This window comes from Psilocybe cubensis, chromosome 4, assembly GCF_017499595.1.
Source record: "Psilocybe cubensis strain MGC-MH-2018 chromosome 4, whole genome shotgun sequence".
NCBI lineage: Eukaryota > Fungi > Basidiomycota > Agaricomycetes > Agaricales > Agrocybaceae > Psilocybe > Psilocybe cubensis.
The window spans coordinates 690,350-713,377 of NC_063002.1; the positions used below are offsets into that span (position 1 = coordinate 690,350).

The following is a 23,028-nucleotide window of genomic DNA, read 5'->3' on the forward strand; positions in this document are numbered from 1 at the left end:
GCACTGACGGTGCACTCACATGCACTGACATACACTGACCTTCATTAATGGTGCACTGACGATGCACTGACATAGTTTTTACCTTATAATCATGTTATCTTTTATTTCAAATGAAGAACACAATTTTAGGTAAGTAGACTGTATGAGTTTCCTCTGGTCCATCAGCTGTTCCCAAGACCCGCTTGACTAGGGTGCTTCAATGGGACTTTGTAATTCCCTTTCCCTTTCAGCTGTGACATGGGGACATCGAAATACTTACTAGAAATCCGCACCCCAAGCCAAGGCCAATACCAAAGCATTGTTGCGCCTGCAGCCAAGGATGATCCCAAATCATTGTCAAACAGGATCAGTTATACACTGGAATACTCTGAGGCGCCTATTTAATGATTCCAATACAATTCATTCATTCTTCCCACATCTATGCTTGATTTAGTACACCAGATTGTTACTTGAAAATGTAGAGAATATATATTTACTTCTATATCTTGTTATTTAGCTATGCCTGACCCAGAAACTCCGAGACCGTATGCTTTAATCATCCCCAAGTTAACTTTCTCACGGCCCCAATTTAACAAGTTCAAATTTTGCCACCACACCATCACGATGAACTAACCAATGCACTAACATAACCCTGCATGCACAGGCATGTACTGACACACCATGACCAACTTATAGATTATTGGAAACATGCACTGACATTGCACTGACATCACTGCAGTCTGCACTGACATTGCACTGACATTACTGTGGTATGCACTGACATGCACTGACCGCACTGACATTGCACTGACATTTTCCAGTGCCCCACGGGCACCCGTGGGGCAGACGCCTGAAGGCTGCGACGCCAAGGTGATGCCTATGGTGTTAACGACTGTGTGAGAGCCAATAATGCAACATAAATCGGGTACTTACACCCTGAGCTGAGTCCAGGAGACACGGATGGCCATGAGGTCCACTGCATGAAGCTACAACAAGCGGGTATGAAATTATATCTGCAGGTGACGCGTGTATCGAGTTCTGGCGCAGGCACCGGATTGGCTATGACTAACGAAGCCGCAAGAACAGTAAAGAGGTAATAGTTTGAGGTATTGAGGCGCATTCTCTGAAGATTGGAGAACTTGTAGGATATCTTCAAACATTTCTGCTTAAATAGTGCTACTCCCCGTCAAATGTTTAATAGCATATGTCTCGATGAAATGACTATTGTTATTCCCGAGTATCTGTTGTTGAGAAAATAGCGAGATGTGAGATGCCTAATGATCATCGGCTAGATTCTTACCATGGGACTCGAAAAAAGGTTGACAGCAAATATGACTGATAGGGCGTCTAATTTTTACCCCGACATCACTCACTGTACTTACAATGCCAAGCTAACTACTTATTCAAATAAGTGAATCTAGAATATCTTTTATTCAAGCGCTAAGATATTCATTTCGTTGATAATAAAGAGCCTGGAGGCACATAAGGTCCAGAAAATACTTGTCGGCGTCACTCTGTTTTGTTGTCAGCTTGTTGTTGGCAGATGATAGTCGGCAAACGCTTTCCAGCTGTTTTCCGATAGTCAGTCTTAAGCTTGCTTGGCAAAAGTGTGCACTCTGCATTTGATAAGAAAACTGCAATAGCGCGCATGTCCAGGGACACAATGCGAAAAAGATGCTTCCACAGCCTTGCGCCGAACATTACAGCGCGCCTCTTTCCCATTCTAAAAGACCGGAAGTTGTGAATCAATGATCCGTTCTGTCAACATGACTGTGAAGGTATGTATGAGATGCAGGCGCTTGTAGGTAGAAAAAGCACGGAACCGTTTCTAGCTTCAGGTTTGCAATCAGAATTTAGTACGCCAAAAAGGTCACGAAAAACCAAATCATGCCGATGGATTCAATTTGACGAAGGAATGTGAGACGTGGTTCCACAGATTCTACAATATCTACTCGTCGACATTTACATTACGTGACCGCCTCCTCTGCTATCTCCTACATCATTGTGGTTTAAGGTTGCAATGACGGAGATGATTAACTACGTTCCATAGCAGTAGACCTGGTTGTTTGGTGGTTGATAATACAGTTGGCCATCATTGAAGATGTGTTCTCGACAACATCCTAATACACGGGCACCGGAAGGGCAAACACCTCCCGGATGCGACGCTAACGGCGTGCCTAACCAAAATTGTAGATTGTGAGTATGTATCCGTGTGCTATGAAGCGGAAATACTTACATCCAGAACTTAGCCCAGGTACTATGCTTGGCCATGATGTCCATGTCATAAAGGAGCAACAGGCCGGTATGTAGTTCAACCAACAATCAACGCGTTTATCGAGTTCGGGAGCGGGCACAGGGTTGGCGCCGACGAACGATGCGACGAGGGTTGAAACAGCGAAGTAGTAATTGATGTTATTAACGCGCATAACGAAAAAGAAGCTGGGCTTCCAAAAAACTTGCAAGATTCAACGCTCTTTAAGAAGTGATGCTCTCTTGTTCCAATACAAAGGCAGGAACGTCTGGTGACCGTGGGCTAGATTTTTATCTTGACAGCTCGACGATTGGTTAAGATCATACACAGACTGCCCCTCACCCTGATACGGCGGTATTCGAAGACCTAGTTGTATGTCTAAGAATATGGAAGCGCCCCGATACCACCAATGTCACCTTTCCTTGTAGGCGAGGCTTGGGCTTGGTTGGAATACAATTCAAGGCACATAGTGAAGGGTTGTGCCCAAATAAATCCATGTTCTAGCGCTCAATTAAACGCCTGGCCAAGTTAACGAGGCGCGAAAGTGGTTTGCGGAGTGCTCTTGACTGCAGTCGTGAGAACCATTAACAAAGGTCGGGAATTCACTAAAAAGAAAAAAGACGAGTGGTTTCCGGCTACATTCCGATTGCAGTGCAAAACCAACGAAATCGTACAGGATCATAATGGCATGCGGGATTTCGCATGGAGTGAGAGAAGGTCGAATTCCGTTCAGTCTACCAACATATCCTTGGCAGGGGAACTGTACGAAAGCATGACCTGCCTCGTTCCCACTCGCAGCCACCGCTTGATCAGGTGCATTAGAAGGCAAAGCTTACAAGACTAATGGATGCGTGCGACCGATAATTTCCAGCCCAGTCGAACAGTCTGGTGACAGAGCAAGATATGGCCAAGATAAAGTCTACGCATACACACTCAGGTAACGAGGAAAAGATACCCCAATCGAGGAGAACCAGAGTTCGTAGGTTTTTGGTTCTGGAGAAATGCAAGTCCCCGTAGACACGCCGATCCGCATCAATGAGAATCATCCATCTTCATGATACCGAACTCGGCGTCGGGTTTACTTGATATGATTATGTGCAGGGTACGTATATGCTGCCTGGAGTAAGCCCAACCGCGATTTTCGCGCCGCTCAACCGAGTACTTTCTGAGCAATGGCTGGGAAGTAAGGCAAGCGAGAATGGAGCACCGTTACAGCGATTTGCGCCGAGACTATTAGACCCCATTCCTGACTGAGGTACTTTCATTCCACATGTTTGTAAGAATGCACTTGCCTGATAACCAATTCTTGTTGTTTTGCTATAGCTCCTTTTCGTGTACCCCTACAGCGTCATCGTGATGACCACACTAGCCATGACTTGTTCCGCATCGTTGATTTGAGTTTTTTTTACTTTCCACAGGGAAGTTGAAGCGGTAATTGAGGAAATGGGGCGAATAGATACATGAGCTAGAGGTTCGAGAACGCCGACACTGCAAAACGGGACCGTACGTCGTGGGACGTCGGATCATCGGATGGCGCCGGGCGGGAGTCGGAGTTTAAAATCACTCGGCAAGTCCCTAAATCTCAAATTTGCCTGCTAAAGCTTTGCTTCGTATATTACAACTTGAATGAGCATGGTGCGATTGAAAAAACCCGCTCTAATTATAATGAAGGGCACAAAAATACGCTGTGATAGACACGAAGAGGCACCTAGCTGCGTTTAACTCTCAAGAAGGGCTATAACAAACCACTAGTAACTTAAGATTCTCATCATGAAATATCAGACCGTTCTCAAGGTCGCCTCAATTTGAAAGATAAACATACGACGTGGATACACATGAGTCAACGTAGCCACTGGATTATATCATAGTGTGATCGATCTTCCCCCCAATATAGGCTCCAAGATTACAATGACTAAACACATTAACTATGGTTTATAGCAGTACACCTGGTTGTTTGGCGGGCGATAGTATAGTTGACCATCATTGAAGGTTGCTTCTTGACAGCAGCCTAAAACGAGGACTCCAACAGGACAAACACCATTAGGCTGCGCTGTCAATGGCGTGCCTATTCAGTCGTAGCAGCCTTTGAGTATATTTCTGTGTGTGTGTATGATCAGAATATAAGACTTACAGCCTGAACTTAAGCCAGGGACTATGGTTGGCCACGATGTCCATGTCATGTAGGAGCAGCATGCCTCTATGTAATTCAACCCGCACTTGAGGCGTTTTTCGAGTTGGTGAGTGGGCTCTGGGGCGGGCACGGGGTTGGCGCCGACTAATGATGCGAAGAGGGTTGAAACGGTGAAGAAATGTTTGACGTTTCTAAGGCGCATAACGAAAAAAATGTGGGCTTGTAACTTAGTGATTTCAAGATTCGACGCAGCTTAAGAAGCACTACACCCTCCTTCCAGTACAAAGGCAACGATGTCTGGTGACCGTGGCTAGATTCTTATCTTGACAGCTCCACTAATGCTTGAGATCCCAAGAAAAAAGAATGCACATGCACCTTCACCCTGACGCTCCAAGTTCAAGATTTCATGGAATATAGTCTGTACTATAGATGAGGGTTCGACCTTGAGAAGCAGGAGAAAGTCTCGGCAAGAAATTATAGATAAGGTAGGCGCTAAAAAACAAAAAAAAGTGAAGCGCCCAGGTACCAACACTGACTTTCGCTTAAAGCCGAATTTATGATTGGACGGAATCCAACTCCAAGGCACACAGTCAATGGTTCAGCCCAAATCAGTCCACGCCCTAGCGCTCAATTAAACACCTGGTCAAAAACGAGGTAGGTAGGACAACCTGCATTATCTTTGCCCAGCCTTTGGAAGCAAGGTGCGTGCGATTCATGGAGTGGGATCTGGGGTACTTTTGGGGTGGCCCCACTGTGATTTTCACACCTCTTTACCAAGAACGTTGGGAGCAGTGATTAGTAAAAGGTATAGTGAAGCAGGGACTTGAGTGCGGTTCCAGAATTTCCGTCGAGACCCATTTGGCGGACCTCGTTGCGTACAAGCGAGAAACCCTAGATGAACCCACTAGCCAAAGCTGGATTCCAATCTGAGCAGTTCGAGGCGCGCTTGAAGCAGGCTTGAATGACGGGAGACGGTGCTTGAAATCATTCGAAGATGCTAGACTAAAAAAACATTGCTATGTATTATTACATCTTGGAAAAAGTACAATCCTACCACATATCCAATATTCAAGCTTCAAGTGTCATAACTTGGTACAGCCACCAGCTTCCCCTCCGCATTACGTTGGAGAGTCCACAACCTGTACTCGTCAGCTTTATGCAGCTCACACGGCTCCCGCCCAAACGCAACGCCCTCTCCAGCATTAAGTATAAGCTTATACGGCACCAACACCGTACACGCTCCCCCCTGGCCCAGCCCATGCCCATCCTCCAGCTCATCCTCGCTCTCCTCATCCAAATCAATCTCCTCCTCCGGCTCACCCAACACATCCTCCCGTCTGCTCCTACACCAACACGGCCTCAAAAGCACCGCATAGTGGTTTCCATGCGGGTCCACAGTATGCCACTTCTCACACTGCCCTTCGCCATTACGGCGCGGCGCGACATCGTCGTCCTCCGGCGCGCCCGCCTCGTCCTCTAGGAACTTGTGATACAGAGCCTTCCGCGGCGTCGCGCGCTTTGTGGACTCGAAATGGAGCACCATCTCGAGAAAGTCGAATGCATATTTCATCTCCTTTGCGTGCCGCTCCGCCGACGGCGGGTTCGCGTGTCGATCGGACTGTTTGTGCGCTGCCACTGCTGTTGATGCTGATGTGGGGTTGACGAGTGTATCGGACCCGTCTAGCGAGGTAGGTGAGGATGAGGGAGGCGGAGGCGGAGGCGGCATCATTGATCCGCGCCCGTCTCGGTGTTTGCTGTTGTGCGGATAGAAGCGCATGTCGTATTTCCTGGGCTCTTTGATACCAGGGTTCAGTCGTTCTACGAATTCTTTCCAGGAGATACCGTCTTGATCCAGGTCTGGTATATTCGTAGCTATAGTTCGACCTGAAAAAAATGTACAAATTTTGGTCGGTGACATACTTTGGCTGCTGCAAAGGCACAGAGAGCCTACCGTGAAGAGTAGCAGCTCGTTCGATTTTCCTTTTCCCAATGATTACGGCGATTTCCATGAGCCCCTCAATATCATCATTCGACTGGAAAATGGGGAATTTTCCAGTCAAAAAGAACAACAAAATGATCCCAGCCGACCACACATCGATAGCTTTCGAACACAAAAAAAAAACGCAAAATAAGCAACGTTCACAAACATCACCAACAATAAATGCAACACACCTCCGCTCTGCGAACCGCATTTAAGCAGCACCTCAGGCGCCCGGAACCCTCTCGTGCCCGCCCGATTCGCTTTACTGCTCGGCCGTGTATCTTTCTCCGGATAGCCCACTTTCTCAGAGGGCATGTTACACCTCGCCCGCGCCAACTTCTGCTTCTGCTTGATCTCTTGTATCTCAGCCGGACCAGGTGGCATGTAAGCCCCATGCGGCTCCTCCAGTGTCGGGTGCGTATGCATACATTTTCCAAGCGGGTGGGTTACTTCCATTCTCTTTATTTGGTAGAGTTCAAATTAGCAAAGCGGAAAGAAAACTCGGATGATGGCTGACTTACTGATGCCAGCCCGAAATCACACAGCGTTCCCACTCCGGTGAAGGGGTTATAGAGAAAGTTGGCGGGCTTGACGTCGCGGTGGATTATACCCCTCTCATGAATATCTCGTAGCGCACGAAATAGACATCTGAAATAACATTTGATCCCTTCTGGATGCAAATCCTGATAAAATTCCTAAAATTACAAAATAAAATGCTGCTCAGTCCATCTGCGCACAACGCAACATAGATGCTTTTTGTCAAAAAAAAAAAACATACCCGGAAATCCATATTCCGCTGGTAAGGCAGGACAATGACGACCTGGTCTTCATTCCGGAACGCAGTGATAATCTGCGACGTGTGTCGACAGCTCCTGCACTCTTCCATAATCGCGAGCTCATTCCTGATGCGCTCAGGTCCACTGGTGGTATAGATGCGCTTGATAGCAACAAACACCTGCTCAGGCACCCTCTCTTCCTCCCCATCCCCATCTCCATCTACATCCATATCCATACCCGACCGCCTCCAACGCGCCGCGCGCCCGCCACGGCCCTTATACCCAGGCCCAGCAGCTTGATAATACGCGCTGCTCTGCGGCGGGTGGTGCCCCAACCACGGCGCATTATGGAACTCGCGATAATTCCGGTCGATGGCTTTGTACACCGACGAGAACGTGCCGGTGCCGAGACGGTCGACGAGCTCGTAGTCCTCGCGCAGCGCCGGGACGGCGTCGTACAGCTCCTCGAACTCTTCGCGGATCTCGTCTTGTTCTTCGGGGGGACGCTTGGTGAGGGTGTAGGCTTCGTTTGGGGAGGAGGGGCGCGAGGATTGTGGGGATGAGTAGGGGGACGGCGAGGAGCGGTCGGAGGAGCAGGGGGTGAGTGGGCTCGAGGAACGCTCGTCTTCTTCTTCTGCCATCTCGTCGTCGTCGATTTCGTGGAGGTCGAGGTACTGCCCGTTCTCGTCGACCTCTATGAACTGCTCGCCTTGCTCTTCGCGTTGCTGCATCTCCATCTGCACCACTGCGTCTTCATCTTCGTACATTCCCTGTTCTTCTTCTTGATCTTCTTGGACCACCTCGTTAGCCACATCCTCCATAGGAGCTTTAGCAGCCACATCCTCCTTCTTCCGAAAAGGCGGTATAACAAGCACGCCAAATTTCGGCGGTGCCTTCGCGCGACCTGCATACACACACACATCCAATAAATCATCAATCAATCAACACCATCCCATCTCATCACACACAGAAACACCTTCAAACACATACCCATCTGTCCGCGAGGCGTCTCCATCTCAGCCACCACATTCTTCCGTGGCGAAAGATTAAGCTCATCTTCCTCTTCCTCGCTCTGCATCTCATCCCCATCCCCACCACCACCCTCACCCTCTAAAACAACACGACTCCGAAGCCGACTCGACCCAGCCTTCGGCGTCACATCCTCACCCCCACGCTTCGCCCCACCCCCAACCACACGACTCACACTCATCCCCGTAACATCACCAATATGCTCCAAATACTCATCCCTATTCGACCAATGCCCAAGCTCATCAGAAGAAGCACATGAGCTCTGATTCCGCCTCGTCCGATCCAGCACGCGTTTATACGCCGTGTTTGTCGCGTCGGATGTGGAGGCTTCGAGTGGGTTGGAGGAGTGGTGTGAGAACTCCATCGGCTTTAGCGAAGGGAGTGCAGGGAGGTAGGGAGGAATGGGTAGAGTGGATTTTTGGTGAAAGAGGACAGACGGAAGAAAGAGGAAGGAGAAGAAAAGAAAGCGCAACAAAAACCGGTTGATCATTAACGAGATCGGCGACGCGTCGGTCATGTGATCGCAAGAAAGAAAAGAAAAACAAAGAAAATAGGCAGAGAAAAAAGTGACCACCGCAGGACTCGAACCTGCAACCTTTTGGTGCCATTCAGCGATCGAAGCCAAACGCGCTACCATTGCGCTAGGTAGCCATATTTGCGTCAACATTTGTAAGCATGAGAATCGCACGGGCACATACGGATTCGACTGGCTTACATACTAAATCCTTGAAGCTCAGTTCAGTTGATTTGACGTCTGGGACTTACACTACACTACACTACACTACACAATTCTACTGTAGTCCTGTCTTGACCCGTCCTGTATTGCACTGTTGACTACACACCCCATCGGCATTAAACGCACAGCACACCAACTAAGACCCGTCCCGCCCGCTCCGCTCCGCCCCTGGGCACACCCGAGCCTCCAGGGCACATGTACATACAGCAGCAGCTCCAAGACATCCTCACAAGCCGCACCTTCCAGCAGACCGCCCCGCTCGTAGTGCTCTTCGCCGTCCCAGCCGCTGCATTCTTCGCCTCGCGCCTTGTTATCCGACTAAGGGTTATTGAGAGGCTCGTGTTTGTTCTGAGCTGGTGTTGGTCTTGGACTTTGAATTTGACTTGGTTGGGTATGGGTTTGGAGAGTTTTGGTGTTTCGTGGTTGTGGGCTGGTTCGTCGGGGGCTTCGGGGAGTACGTCGGGGAGTGGAACGCATGGGAGGAAGAGTAAGCGGAAGACGAGTGGAGGAGCAGGAGGAGGAAGCAACAGCGCAAAGTCGTCCAAAGCCATCCGAACGCGCGCTGATCAGATTGCACTGCAAAACCTCAAAAAACATGATAACGGTGGGTTATTTTCTTTCATATCAATGAAGTATGGTTAATGGAATGTGTACAGATACTGACGAGGACGAGGATGACGGGTACTACGCTGGGCTCGTGAATATCTCGGGGACGTACTGCTTTATGAACTCGACTCTGCAGGCAAGCAGCCAACTCCCTCTCTCTCAAAAGAAGAAAAAAACTCACTGACTCTCTCACACAAACCACAGGCTCTCGCCTCGCTAAGCTACCTCCAGCCGCAAATCGACGCTATACAGCACAAAGCCGAGGTCTATGACGTGCCCACACCCGTCATCGACGCCCTACAAGATCTTTTCAAAAGTACGCTATTCAACCAACCCCCACACACCTCCCCGTCATACTAAACAAATGTCCATTAATCTCCAGACCTCAACACCCCGAAATCATCGTACCACTCAATCCGGCCACACGGCATCATCGCCGCGCTGTCTTCTCCACCGCCACAAACCACAGGTGGCGACTCGACAGTATACCGCACTTCCACCTCGCTGTTCAACTCGCGCGAGCACCAAGACGCACAGGAGCTCTTCCAGCTCGTTACAGAATGCATCAAGAACGAGACGGCCGCTGTCGACAGGGAGAGCCAGCGGGATCGGGGTATCGCCGGTGTGCTGGACCTGGACCCGACGACGGCAAAGGCAAAGGCGAAGTATAAGGAGGAGTATGATGTCCCGGAGATGAAGATCAGTAAGAATGTGTTTGATGGGCTTACTGCGAATCGAAGGAGCTGTGTTATCTGTGGGTATACGGAGGCGGTTATGCATTTTGGGTTTGATAATTGGCAGTTGGCGATGCCGAGACTTGCGGTATGTTGTCTCCCAACCAGACTCTGATTTGAGATGTGAGCTCATTAATGATAACAATGCAGACTTCATGTCGTCTGGAAGATTGTCTCGAGGACTACACCCGGCTTGAGATACTCAAAGACTGTGTGTGCCGGAACTGCACGGTGCTCGCAACGCACAAGCGGCTGTTGCAGGAGCTCAAGTCTCTCGAAGATGCACTGGAAAACCCGGCGCCCTCGTCGTCCGATATGCCATCGTCCTCTCCGCAAAAGCCAAAACCGTCAAACTCGAAGAAGAAGCGGTACAAGGAAGTCAAGCGCATGGAACAGCGCCTGCGAAAGATTATGGAGGATGGGAGGATCGAGGACGATTCGCTTCTAGAGGGCATCAGACTTGAGAAGGTCGTGAGCCCCGCGTCGACAAAGCAGGCTATGATTGCTAGGGTGCGTCGTTACATTACAAAGTAATTACTTGCTCTCAACGTCATGCTGATTGTACTCTAGCCACCGCCGGTGCTAGCTCTGCACCTGAACCGCTCTGTGCACTACGGGCATTACGCCGCCAAGAACACGATCAAAGTGATCTTCCCCGAAGTGCTCGATATCACACCATACACGACATCCGGCAGCCTCTCGACCGTCCCCACCAGCACAATATCGACACCGCCTCCACCACTAACACCGCGATACTACCAACCCACGATCCCACAGATCCAAAACACACTCGACTCGAGCGGGGCGAGCAGCAGCGGCAGCGGCGACACCTCTGCCTCGTCCTCGCATCTCGCGCCAGGGCCGAAGCGCGTGCGCACGCCGACACCCGAGACGTACGCGCCGGGTGCGCAGCGGACGATATACAGACTTTCCGCGGTGGTGTGTCACTTTGGGCAGCACTCGTTCGGGCACTATATTTGTTATCGGCGGAAGCCTAGGCGGGTAAATGGGAAGTGGATGCCGCCTACGCTGATCGACCCTCTGCGGCTGGAGCTGGAGGACGAGGCGCTAGCGTCGTCGCAAGATGGGCAAGGGAAGAAGGCGAACGGCTCTGTGGCGGCTGCGCGCATGGCGGATTACGCAGGGTCGTCGACGCTGGGCGAAACGCGGTATTACTGGGAGGACCGGACGGAGGAGGATGTGGGCACGGGCCGGGGGTGGTTGAGGATCAGCGACGACTCTGTGACGGAGTGCGGGATCGAGAGTGTGCTGGCGGAGGGCACCGGGGCGTTTATGCTCTACTATGAGAAAGCGGTGCACCCACGGCCGGGCGTGTACATGAACCACGGCCGGGCGAATGGGTCGGCGGCAGGGACGGCGGTGCTGGTGGGCAATAGGGTCGTTGTGGACGGCAAGATGATGCCGGTCGGGTGGTTGAATGGGATGGGGACAGGGACAGGGAGCGACAGTGGGCGGGTGGATTATTTGACTGGAGATGGGGACGGGGACGGGGATTCATTCAGCATTGGGTCGGAGGAGACGCTGAAGCCGGAAATGCGGGTGATGAATCTGAACGGCAGCGTCGGCTCGCTCGTCAGCGAGGTCGGCGTCGGCGTGATGAAGTCCCCCAAGAAGGAGAAAAAGAAGCTGGAAAAGAAGGACTCGATGTCAAACATGAGCATGAGCCTCACCATGCCCGCCTCCTCCTCCTCGTCCCTTGCATCCGCCGTCTTTGGTGCCCGCATTGTCCGCAGTGTGAATGCGCGCAGACGGAATACCCCAGAGAGCGCTTCTGCGTCCAACGGAAGCGCTCTTCTTCCCAACGGGATCCACGCCACAGATCCACCACCACCGTCCGTCAATGGCTCCGCGGCCCACGAGGACGACAGCGCGTTGTCGGCTATGACCGCATCTGCGCCTTCTATCCTTCCCAGTCCGCCTGTCGAACCACCGAATCAGCCTTCGAGTTCGACGCCTAAACCCCCTTCTCCCAAAAAATCGTCGCATCTAGGCCATGGTTCCAAATCGACGAAAGTGATGCACTCATCGCCACCCAGTGTCAAAGTCAAGGCGCGATAAACTGAATACTGAATCGTTTACTTATTATTCTATGCATAATCCACTCTTCAGCTCAATTCTCGTCTACGGAACAAACCAAAAAAAAGAATATCTATTCTTATTCTACCCCCCAACTCTCAACTTCGAATCCGAATCCAAATTCGCAAATGAGTTTTGTTAGATCTCCCCGTCTCCTTTTTTTTTCTACATTATTCAAAGTTACATCTGCATATGCGTCCGTCTCTGTACATTTTTATATCACTGGCCATTTTCATCTTTCGAGTTTTATCATTCACCCCATCACTTATTCACAGAATCACAACTTTGAACTGATTACATCCACGTCCAACCCTCCAACCCTGTTTTTTTTGGACATCTACTCTGCTTTTGGGGCCGTCGACCGAGTGACATTATGCAGCTCCATTTCACAACGCGATTTATGAACCCACCAACACCAACACCATCTCATCTCGTTTGATAATCGATTCGGCCACCACGCCATGTACTTGTAGCTGTATTTTTTCTTTCTCTTTTCGTTCCTTTTCTTTTTATTTACAAATCTTATGAATAATCTGCATATACTTCGAAGTTTGGCGTTCAGAAATAGAGATGGGATTGTGGTTGGTGGTGGTACATATAAATGATGTGATATGGATATGATATGAGTGGTATCTAGTGATGTAGGGTATAGTGAGTGCCAACTGTCCAGCAGAACGGTATATAAGTTAAGAACGGTACATAAGTTATAATTATATGCGCATGCGTGTGGGGGAATGGGGAATGGGATGCATAGAGCTCACAACGTGAAAGCCATACAAGGAAAGCAGTGGTAGTACGAAAACTTTGATAGCGAAAAACGAAAGCGAAAACGAAAATAAGAACATAAGAAAACAATGGACATGACTCCTGGACGAAACAAGCGCGTGTTAAAGTCAAGCTTGGGCGCTTCAGCGCTCAGCTTCAACCTTCAAAATCCAAAACCCAACCCCAAGTTAAGTGCAATAAATTATAAAACCCATCCTCACCGCTCACTGCTCATGCTCACTGCACGCTGCAGCTCAGCTTGCGCACGGCAGACAAATGCAGTCGCGGCGGCTTCTGAATCATCGGGAGAATAATATCCGTTGATGGAGCGTAGTTGTTCACGTTCGCTTCGAGATCGTGGATACGTATAGCTTTCCAGCTCTGCGAGGAATCTGCTAGTGTGGATGGAGGTCAAAGTCAGAGATTGGGGTCGTGTGCAATGCGCGAAGGGCGAAGGGGTATGGGGTGTATCGTGTATTGTGTATCGGCGTGGTACGCACCTGTATTTTCTTTTGGAGCAGGGAGAGACGCGAGAAGCGACTCGATGGCGGCTTCGACTGCCGCTTCCAGCGCGGAGAGGTCATCCGCGTCTGTCGTACTCGTCTCTAGCCCATCGTCGCGCCCCATTCCAAGTCCGAGTCTCGCGTACTTGACGCGCTCCATCTGCTTCGTTATCATCTATGTATACATACGCAAAAAATTTCAGGGGACAGTGTAATAGAATGATGGAATCCAGCGCTCAATTCGACGCGACGCGCCGCCTCCGAGCGAAAGCGCCATAGTATGAAAGGAGTGTAACGAGTTCAAGCTTACCCTAAGACTAAGCGCGAACGCGCGGATCTCCTGGGAAAGCCGGAGAAACGCGATAGTCTTGAACCACCTCCGGAGCGTCTGCACGATACCGCCTTTTGCTGGGGACTCGGACGTAGTACTAGTAGTAGTAGACCTTGGTGTCGTAGCGAGCATCAGCGTCTTCAGCTGGTACTCCAACCTATCGGTACCCAGCAGCGTATCAGAATTGAATATTGAATATTGAAATCGAGTAGAGGATATTGTAATTGATTGAAGGCAAAGCACACACCTCTCGACGTGCCAGCGGAGCCGCACCAAGTGCTTGCCATGCACACCCCTCCCAGCACACGTCCCCGTGGGCCCACCTTCGCACTGAGCCTCAACAACAATCCCACACAGCCTTTCAAAAGCCTCCCAAACGCGATCCATGCCCTCCGCAGACGCAAGCCACAGGTCGAGGTCGCGGTCTCGGAAGTAGCACCACCGCCAGCGCCCGTAGCGCCGCGCGAGGAATGCCGCGGTCGAGCAGAGGACCCCGAGTGCGGAGAGGGCGGTGAGTGTGAATGTGAGCGGGTCCATGCCTAGGACTGTCGCGTCCATTGTGTGTTGATTCGATGATTCGGTACCGTCCCAACGCGAGCAAATGAGGAAACGCGGAGCTGTGTGGTGTGGCTGCGATGATGTGGGGAGGGTATGGAGTGTAGAGGTTAGAGTACAGAGTATAAGGATAAGGTTGCAAATTTAATAAACCCTCATATCTGCGCGTCGATTTAGCTTTTTAACGTTCCCAATTCTCCGCGTCGTGGCTGCGAAACCATTGACCCCAACACGAAATGAGCGAAATGAATGAATGAATGGATCAAATGGATCAAAAACAGACATGTACTTGACGTAGAATTAGTGGGCGCGGAAAGCTGTGGCGGTGAGGTTGAGCTATCAACGAGGCTAGCTTCGCGATGTAAGTTATTCAAGTTCCTGCTACGGACCCTTCTATTTCAAAAATCGAATTGATGATCGTGAGTCATACTAATATCTAGAACTGCATAAAACATCATAGAATCACAGCGAATGGTCATCATGAGGTCCCGCGCCGAGATGAAGAGTGCATCCACAAACCTCAAGAAAGACTATTATAAGCCCCTATCAAGCCCCTATACACGTCTATTAATAACTATTTTCCTTATTTGGACTGTTTTTGGTGGTTGGTGGTTAGGGATGATAATGATGATGTCGTGGTGGCAGGTGTAAACGAGGTTCTAGGTTTGTTCTGCATAACATCGGAACCTGAGTCATGCGCTCTAGCTATTGGGGATTTAGGATCGAGGATGGCGATATTGATGATCGTGAGTCATAGCGGGATGACGATGAGAGCGGGACGCGTGGTTGGCGCGAGGTTGCGGTTGCTGTTGCGGTTGGCGAAGAGGTCTCAAGACTCAGGATGATTGCGGCCATTGGGCGTGTAGATGTTGAAGCTGAGGGGTTCCGGTCACGACTTTTGGGTTCAAGGTCTTCGTTTTGGTGACAATGAGGTTCAGCGCTAGTAGCGCTTAAAGTTATAGGAAGCATCGAGGGCATCGTTGTATATCATATCATACCTTATCATGCTCTCCTAAAACTTGTAGTGCCCACCAATTGTCTTGCCAGACATCCAAAAGACCGTTGAATGGCGATTGGAAGTAAGAAACGAAACTGTACCTCTCAGCCGTCTACTGCCATCGCTCTCAGCTTATTCCATATCTCCTAAGAGAGCAAAATCAGACATCTACGTCAGTACACTTAATCTCGGAAAAAATACGAGCGCCCATGACAAACCCGCAAACAACGAGGTCTTCTAAACATGAAATTAACGTCGTCTACACAGCTTTGAGGGCACCATATTATAATTATAGTGGTCACTTGCACAAAGACTTGAGGTTGAACCCGTTATTGGGCGGTGCATCTGCAATCATCCATGAGGGAGCCATGATGTCTAAATTATAAGTTTGGTGTTTATATAGCTTTGCGTTTAGACACTGGCACCATTGACGAAATCACGGATAAAAAAAGATCATCCACTGACTGGCATGACGGGTAGAAAAAAAAACAGAATTAAAAAAGTGGTATAACTGATTGATTGATTGCTTCCAGAAGTCAATAAGAAACGTGCAATAAAACGTACAGAAATAAGAGGAAAAACAAAAAAAAATCTAATAGAGTAGCTCATTCCGATGCTAGCCAGTTGGTGTGGTACAATAATTTGCAAAAAAGGAACAGTGAACACATCAACAAACGCAAAAATCCCAGGAACGGAACCGCAGAAAAAGTGAAGCCCCTATTTCCAAAGTAGCTTAGCCAGGAACGCCACGAGGAAGCGGTGGACCGTGGTGGCGGCGTAAGAGAATCGTGTATGAAATCGTGTGTTGTGAATCCAGAGTTCGAGTTCTTTAGTGGTGATGGTGTTACAGAGAGAAACAAAACTACAGCTTCGCCGTCTACGGGACTTGGGTACTTTGGGGACGGACGGACTTGGGAAAGGCCGCGGGGCGGTTGGGTCGGGCCGTCGACGATCACCAGTAGACCCTGCGGTCGATGGTGCGGCGGCGGTCGATCGTCGGGCGGGTGTATGAGATGGTGCGTCGGACGCGAGTGACGGTCGGGTACCTGTATATGCCAATTCAATGCAAGGTAAAGTGGTGCAAGCGTTAGTAGATGTGTAGCAGGAATGGCGATGGTGTACTTGCCAGGCATTGTACACTTCGCCGTCGAGCTGCACCTCGATGATTTGGCGGCCCTGCAATGGGGAAGGTAGAGTAAGCTTTGTGTTCTGTGTGTGAGTGTAGAGGTGGACGTACAGCGTAGTCGAAGTGAGATCCGATAACTAGACCTTCGGTCCTTCCTTTGGTGCCATGGCGCACGGCAACGATGTCTCCTGGCTATGTATCATGAAGTAAAGCGAATATATGCGCCGAGGAGAATGTCGATGAGTCAATGAGAAGAAAAACGTGGGCATGCAAAAGAGCGTCGATCGGTGGGAGAGCGGAGGGAAGAAGGATAGCGAGTGAGTGCATGCACAATCATATAGCGAAGATACTTACAGTGATGAGAGGCTCTTCAGTAATAGTCGACATGGCGAAAAAACGAGAAAAACTATACAGACGTTCTTGGTGGTGGTGGTGGTGGTTTCTGTCAACGCAGAAAAATATAGTAAGCAAATTTGCAGGCTTGTCATTGTGCGGCCATGCATAGCGAGCTTCCTCCGACATCGCCCATTGGGCTTCTCGGCAATTGCCAATCGATCCCCGACGTCGAGCCTCGAGGCCACCCGTACGTTAACAATGCACAATGTAAACTAGACTCACACAAACTTGACCTTGGAGTCGATTGCTGAGTGTTGAGAGTAGTCTTGCTGATAAAGGTGAATGGGAAGGGATCCGGGAAAGTGTCGCTGTGATTTATAGGATGCGAAGCCTAGCCTGAGATTAGATGACGGCTGTCCAATGAATGCTGCAGGCTGCGAAAGGTGAGGCGCGCCTCGAGGCAGAACCTCATTTGTTCCCGAACCCCTGTCCGCTTGTTCTCGCCATCAATATCACCTCGCATGACCACTGTTCGGGTCGGTCATCCTAGTCTTCGGCGGGATCATCAACGGACATTATGGCAAAGAAATTGGTCTCTCTAGCGACGATGCCATTCATTCTATGAAATCGCACTACAGAAAACAATACATTGTAAGTACAATAACCTTGTAGTAAGTACAACACAAAAATTCTTCTAAATTTATCGCTGCTCAAATCGACGATCATGTTTTTGCCCGCTTCCGTAAGTCCTCCGTTCGTTTTGTCGGGCATGCGCCACTGGCACGAGGATGCATGCCCTTCAGCGCGTTTTCAGAAAGCAATGATACATGTATCATGACCCAGATTAGATTTCCTGTGTTGATTCAAGGCGTGAGGGTCAAGATTTAGTATCACAGCCCGGAGGACTTAGAACCCCAAAACCCAGGTCGAGACAGTTTGTGTCAACGACTAAACAAACCAAATAGATGCATCAAAACGAGACACTGACGAGGATTTCTCGTCATAGGACTCTAGAAAAAAGGCCACGGGAGAGGAAAACCATGTGGAAGAGATACTTCGTGAGAGATATCATCGACTCTCAAGCAAAGGGAGATGGAGAAAGAGGAATCAATGCGACATCCCGGTAAGAAAAATAATATGTTTGTGGTGCTCGGATGTTCGGACGGAAATATCACAGCGGGATGTATTCATGATGTCATCACGCACCGACACCAAACCAACGTCGAAAAAGTGCGCGGATCCACTGAATAAGTGGCAGTATCCCAAGGAAATAGGAACCAGAGTCGTTTCCGGTCTGCGAGCCAGCTACTGCACCACTTGACCCTACTCCACCACTGCTGGCAGTGGGATCTAGTGTTATCTCCTTTGCACGCTCTTCGATGGCGCGAAGGATATCAGGGGCACAATCGTCGTAGAGCCTGCCAATTTCGGATTCTCGATTGTAGTACGAACGACGGACAGCGTACGGTGCCAGTCCGTTGTACTTGCGCACCGTCGAATTAAGCTGCGCGACAGCGGTTTCGTGGTAGCTTTTCTCTTTCGCGATCCATTCGGGGTCGCGATAGTTTTGAATATCTTTTATTGTGAGTCGGTGTAGGATCTCTGCTGGATGGTTCATTGCGAGACCGCGTGTGGCACGACGAATCCACGACTGACGCAAGATCTCCCTGAAAGTGTTTACGGCGTTCTCTAACTCTGTTGCATACAGATCAGTCAAGGATCCCTGACAAGACTTGATATCGAGTGCATACCTACTTGGAGCTCGACCCATGGGGGAGCTGCGCCGTTCTTTTGTACAACTCGGTTCATCAAAAACTCCTCTCGCGCGATGAAGGGATTGAACTCTGCTGCTGAACGAGCCAGGGGTTTGCCTCGTCCCTGAACTGTATTGAATACACCAGCTTTGCGAGCTTTCTGCGGTACACAGTCAATCGATATTGATGAGTAAACATGAAAACAAGCATACCTCTATCTTATCTTCTACCAAGCTATTCCACCCTTTCAAACTAATGGGATTGATACGACCAGCCCTAGGCGCACCAGTAGTTTTAATACCCAGTTTATAGTCCAATGTAGACTCCCGCGCTTCCGAGAGCTTCGTAGCCTGCCGTGTCCTCTTGATCTTTTCTCTCTCCAACCGACGCGCCTTATCGTCCAGCGGTGGGGACACCGTCGTAGGTTTAGACGAGACCATCAACGGCATCTGTGCAAGCTTGATCGCGGCCGTATCGTGTTTCGGCGCTTTGAACTCAGTATGCCACGGCTGGTGTCCTTCACTGGAAGGAAGCAACGGCTCAGTCGCCCATGAACCCGTCGTAGGAGTCAACTTCACCGGAGGAAGCGATGTCGCATCGGACCCCTGCACCTCGATCCCACCTGACATCCCATCATCCACACTCTCGAAAGGCAGCGCACCAGACGCGACGGAAGACAGCTTCGGTGGCGCCTGCTTGAGTTTCTGCTCGGCCGTCTGGATGGTGCCCGTGCGGAGGGGCTTGTACTTGTCGACGAGCATGCGCAATACGGCGTCTTTGATGCTCTCGTCGCCCGTCCAGTTCTCATGCTCCTGTTCTAGGTGGGCGAGGCGGGATGGTTTGTTCGCAGCGGCCTTTGCGGCGCGTGCGTCTTCTGCTTCTTCTCGTTGGGCATCTGCGAAGAGCTTGGCGCTGCCGCTGAGTCCTGACGGTGGTGGTTGTGCAGGAGAAGGGGCCGAGGTGTGATTGTTGCGCCAGGACCGTAGTGGTAGGCTGCGGGCGTAGACATAGGTGTAGGGATTAGAAGATGAAAACGAGAGTCGCGAAAGGGTGCTGAAAGGGAGTTGATGTGCGGCAGTGGTTCGAAGGCCTGGACAAATTGGTTGCATGCAGAGAAGCAAAATTTACGTTTGTTGACGGTTATGTTTTTTCGTGGCTCTTCTTTTCTGCCACCATCATCCTCTTGGGTCTCCAGTCCAGTGTGCGGTCTTTTGCCTCTCTCCACCACGTACAGATGGGTAGAACAGCTGCGAACTCATGTCTACCTTAGATCTTAGTTTGGGGCAAGTTGTCGGGGAAGCTTTCTTCTGATATCCTTGGACTGTTTGCAGCACTTGGTGCATAACGATCTGGTCCAGGACTCCGATATCACTTCATGGCACCAAAACCCAGGCTCCGGACGCTTTCTGTTCACTGGACCCCATCGGCCATGTTCACAGAGCTATGACCACAAATGCTATCTGCTAACACTACCGTGCTCTGCCTGTCCGGAGCTATTATATCTCACCCCACACGTCGTTTACATCAGGTCATATGCAAGCAGCACTTGAAGACTGCATCTGCGCATCTGTTTATACTTGGACATGACGCCTGCCCTCCCACCAGAGGCAGCGGCAGTTGGCGGCAGTAAAGTCATGTCTCGTTTACCGTGTCTAGTGTCCAGCTGCGGATACACTACCTCCTATATCCGTATTGAAAAGCCTCTCCGTCTCTTGTCGCATCTCGGGAAATTGTTGTCATTTATAACCTGCTTATGAAGACATGCTCTTCAGCGCTGCTCTCTTTCATGTGTGACATTGGGCCTTTCTTGCAATCGATATGCGCAGTGAAAGGTGCTGTCGTTTGATGTCGGACCGATGTGCATTTGAACGCATAGACGCCCAATAATGGACTCTTCCGGGATTTTCGCGGATCTTGACATTTTTCATTGTAAAGTGATCCTCTCGTGGATTTCGCTTTCTTCCCTTGCGTACTACGGTCACTAAATACTAGCCCAGCTGTTGGCCTCGACTACAGAAAAAATTCATTACTCGGTGAGCTCTATTAACCGCGAGTAATTGAATGCACTGAGCATCTTTCCCATGCAATATTAAGTCAATCAAAAGAATCTTCAAAAATACATCCTGGGTGCCTGCCATTTTCTAAGAATACACAACTCAGTATGGTCATTCCTCAGATGCGTATCAACGGCAGAGAGATAGTTGGTCAGCGACATGGAAAAACTGATCCTATCCTGACGTTGAATGTCGAGGCCCGGATTGCTCCTTTCATCGTTGACCATGAATCAGGCAATGGTGATGTATATAAGAAGGGAGGATATGGGGTATGTATCTCCAGTCGGCCATCAACCTACTGTTCTCGACGATGCATATCTCAAAATCGACTCTGTTCGTCTTTATTGGACTGGTATCGACACTTGTCAATGCCAACCCAATACCGGAACTCGATAAACGCATCACTTGCCCATTCGCCACTGTGCCTGCCTGCTGTCAATTAATTGAATTTGAGAGCTTTCCGGAGGTCGTAGCTGGCCCAAGTGTGGGATGTGCGTGATGAAGTTCTTTATCAAACGTGACTGTGCAATATAATACCTACCTCGAATTTCTAGGTTCTACATTGGCTTCCGAGCCTGGGGGTGTTTGTCCTTCTACAGCCAGTACGCTCGGCTGTTGCGATACATTCGGGGGCGGGCAACTACTTTTGCAGAACGGGGAATTTTTATGTATTGTACCATAGGAGGGAGGGGCGTTGGGTGGAATATTGCAAAGATGACAAGGGGATATATTTGACTACGCACCAATTTCTAACTGTTCAGTGAAAAAAATTATACACTCAACTGGAGATAAAATGGGCCAATACATACCTGGTACTGTCTAATAGACTGCCATTAAGCGCTCATCGCCTCCATCACTCGCGGCTTTCTCGCGGGTCAATGTCACATTTACACATACCCGTAAATTATCCGTACAGTTATTCTAACTACAGTCTGTTCTGCAAAATGATCCAAAGCGCCTTATAAACTGGGGGCCACGCTGGAAAATGTAATCAGGATAGGTAAGGTATTCAATTGCCTGTTCAGAGATCAATGCATTGAGTGCCTGATCGTCTCCAAAAATAAAGTGTACTCGCGTCTTGCGCATAGCTCAACGTCTAAAGATAGTCTGGACAGATAAACCCTCAACAGACAAGCGACGTGAAGTCTGTATGAAATTTCCGCCTCATTTTCCGAGAATCCCCATCGAATGCGAAACGGACTAGTCCCTACGTAACCTGGAAAAAGATATTTAAACTGGATGACAATGGTTTCTATACTCCAGCTCCCAGACAGTCTACAGACAAACGACGAGCATTACAACGATATGTACACCAGCATCGCAAAATCTACTCTCTTCGTCGCTCTCGGCCTCCTCGCGTCGTTCGCGAGCGCCAACCCATTACCAGAGCTCGAGAAACGCATTACATGCCAGCTCAACTACATCCCAGCGTGCTGCAGCTTTATGGAATGGGAGTCGTGGCCCCAAGTTGTACCTGGATTAAGCTCAGGGTGTAAGTGAAGGCATGCCAGTATTATGAAAGTAAATATATTTATAAATCCCCCTCCTTCAACAGGTACTCCACTGGCCTCCGAGCCAAATCAAGTTTGCCCTGCCGGTGCTCTGGCCCTTGGATGCTGCCAGCAAAACTTCTTCACTGCTGGACAGCTTCAGTATGGTGCCAACAACCAGGTCTACTGTTACGGCCAATCGTAAATGTTATGGAAACCTCGTATGAGACCTGAATTAGTAGCTGCCTTGCAATGCGTTATACAATGGTGTATTCCGATTCACAATGATAAATATTGAGACTTTCTTTCCAACTCCATATATAATGATATTAGGGGTGACCCGCCGGCAGATGAAGTTTATAATGATAAACCTCGCGTAAACGTTGATTTTCTTGAAGGGAATCGATGAAGAGTTCAGTAGATCCATACAGCTCTTACTTGCTGTTGACCTTACTGGCAACCTCGATGCGTTCGTGTCTCTTAGAAGCGCCAACTTAGTCGCGCCGTGAGCCAGTGAAGGCGCGCAAATGGCGCGACTAAGTTGGCAAATGACGCACGTGACTTCGCCCACGCGGCCACGCCGCACGCGACGTTGCGTATTTCATGTCGTGCCACCGTCGTTTGTTGAACACGGCCATACCTAAGCACTCCGGAGACATATCACCGGCTTATATCTGAAGCGCTAAACTAGTGGCTCTTACTTACTATCATAACTGCTTAAACCTCAGGTTGGCTTTCTGGCCTTTTGGCCCTTTCTACCGCAGAATTCTGGAACTCGGAATCTGACGACTCTCTAG

At 49.7% G+C, this 23,028-nt stretch overlaps 6 protein-coding genes and 1 non-coding gene across 7 annotated transcripts; 2 read left to right on the forward strand and 5 right to left on the reverse strand.

Annotated features, from left to right (window-relative positions):
- Nucleotides 1-5,436: 5,436 nt before the first annotated feature.
- JR316_0004327 (Cell cycle serine/threonine-protein kinase hsk1) lies at nucleotides 5,437-8,511 on the reverse strand (the record flags this gene model as incomplete). Its single annotated transcript, XM_047890094.1, has 6 exons — nucleotides 5,437-6,245; nucleotides 6,313-6,462; nucleotides 6,534-6,801; nucleotides 6,864-7,037; nucleotides 7,121-8,022; nucleotides 8,109-8,511. The coding sequence occupies 6 exons, from the start codon at nucleotides 8,509-8,511 to the stop codon at nucleotides 5,437-5,439; spliced, it is 2,706 nt and encodes a 901-aa protein (XP_047749855.1).
- Nucleotides 8,512-8,714: 203 nt separating this feature from the next.
- JR316_0004328 lies at nucleotides 8,715-8,798 on the reverse strand. The gene has a single exon. It is a non-coding gene; the product is annotated as a tRNA-Arg (tRNA).
- Nucleotides 8,799-13,322: 4,524 nt separating this feature from the next.
- JR316_0004329 (uncharacterized protein) lies at nucleotides 13,323-14,477 on the reverse strand (the record flags this gene model as incomplete). Its single annotated transcript, XM_047890095.1, has 4 exons — nucleotides 13,323-13,480; nucleotides 13,586-13,763; nucleotides 13,899-14,076; nucleotides 14,167-14,477. The coding sequence occupies 4 exons, from the start codon at nucleotides 14,475-14,477 to the stop codon at nucleotides 13,323-13,325; spliced, it is 825 nt and encodes a 274-aa protein (XP_047749856.1).
- Nucleotides 14,478-16,188: 1,711 nt separating this feature from the next.
- Nucleotides 16,189-16,984, reverse strand: JR316_0004330 (uncharacterized protein; the record flags this gene model as incomplete). The annotated part of the gene is made up of 5 exons (XM_047890096.1): nucleotides 16,189-16,298; nucleotides 16,379-16,517; nucleotides 16,594-16,647; nucleotides 16,709-16,789; nucleotides 16,952-16,984. The coding sequence occupies 5 exons, from the start codon at nucleotides 16,982-16,984 to the stop codon at nucleotides 16,189-16,191; spliced, it is 417 nt and encodes a 138-aa protein (XP_047749857.1).
- A 1,147-nt stretch (nucleotides 16,985-18,131) lies between these two features.
- On the reverse strand, nucleotides 18,132-19,796 carry JR316_0004331 (uncharacterized protein; the record flags this gene model as incomplete). The annotated part of the gene is made up of 3 exons (XM_047890097.1): nucleotides 18,132-18,628; nucleotides 18,685-18,847; nucleotides 18,900-19,796. 3 exons carry the CDS (start codon nucleotides 19,794-19,796, stop codon nucleotides 18,132-18,134), a joined length of 1,557 nt encoding a protein of 518 aa, XP_047749858.1.
- Nucleotides 19,797-20,848: 1,052 nt separating this feature from the next.
- JR316_0004332 (uncharacterized protein) lies at nucleotides 20,849-21,240 on the forward strand (the record flags this gene model as incomplete). The annotated part of the gene is given in 2 exon segments (XM_047890098.1): nucleotides 20,849-21,010; nucleotides 21,025-21,240. The coding sequence occupies 2 exon segments, from the start codon at nucleotides 20,849-20,851 to the stop codon at nucleotides 21,238-21,240; spliced, it is 378 nt and encodes a 125-aa protein (XP_047749859.1).
- Nucleotides 21,241-21,986: 746 nt separating this feature from the next.
- On the forward strand, nucleotides 21,987-22,436 carry JR316_0004333 (uncharacterized protein; the record flags this gene model as incomplete). Its single annotated transcript, XM_047890099.1, has 2 exons — nucleotides 21,987-22,233; nucleotides 22,297-22,436. The coding sequence occupies 2 exons, from the start codon at nucleotides 21,987-21,989 to the stop codon at nucleotides 22,434-22,436; spliced, it is 387 nt and encodes a 128-aa protein (XP_047749860.1).
- Nucleotides 22,437-23,028: the final 592 nt, after the last annotated feature.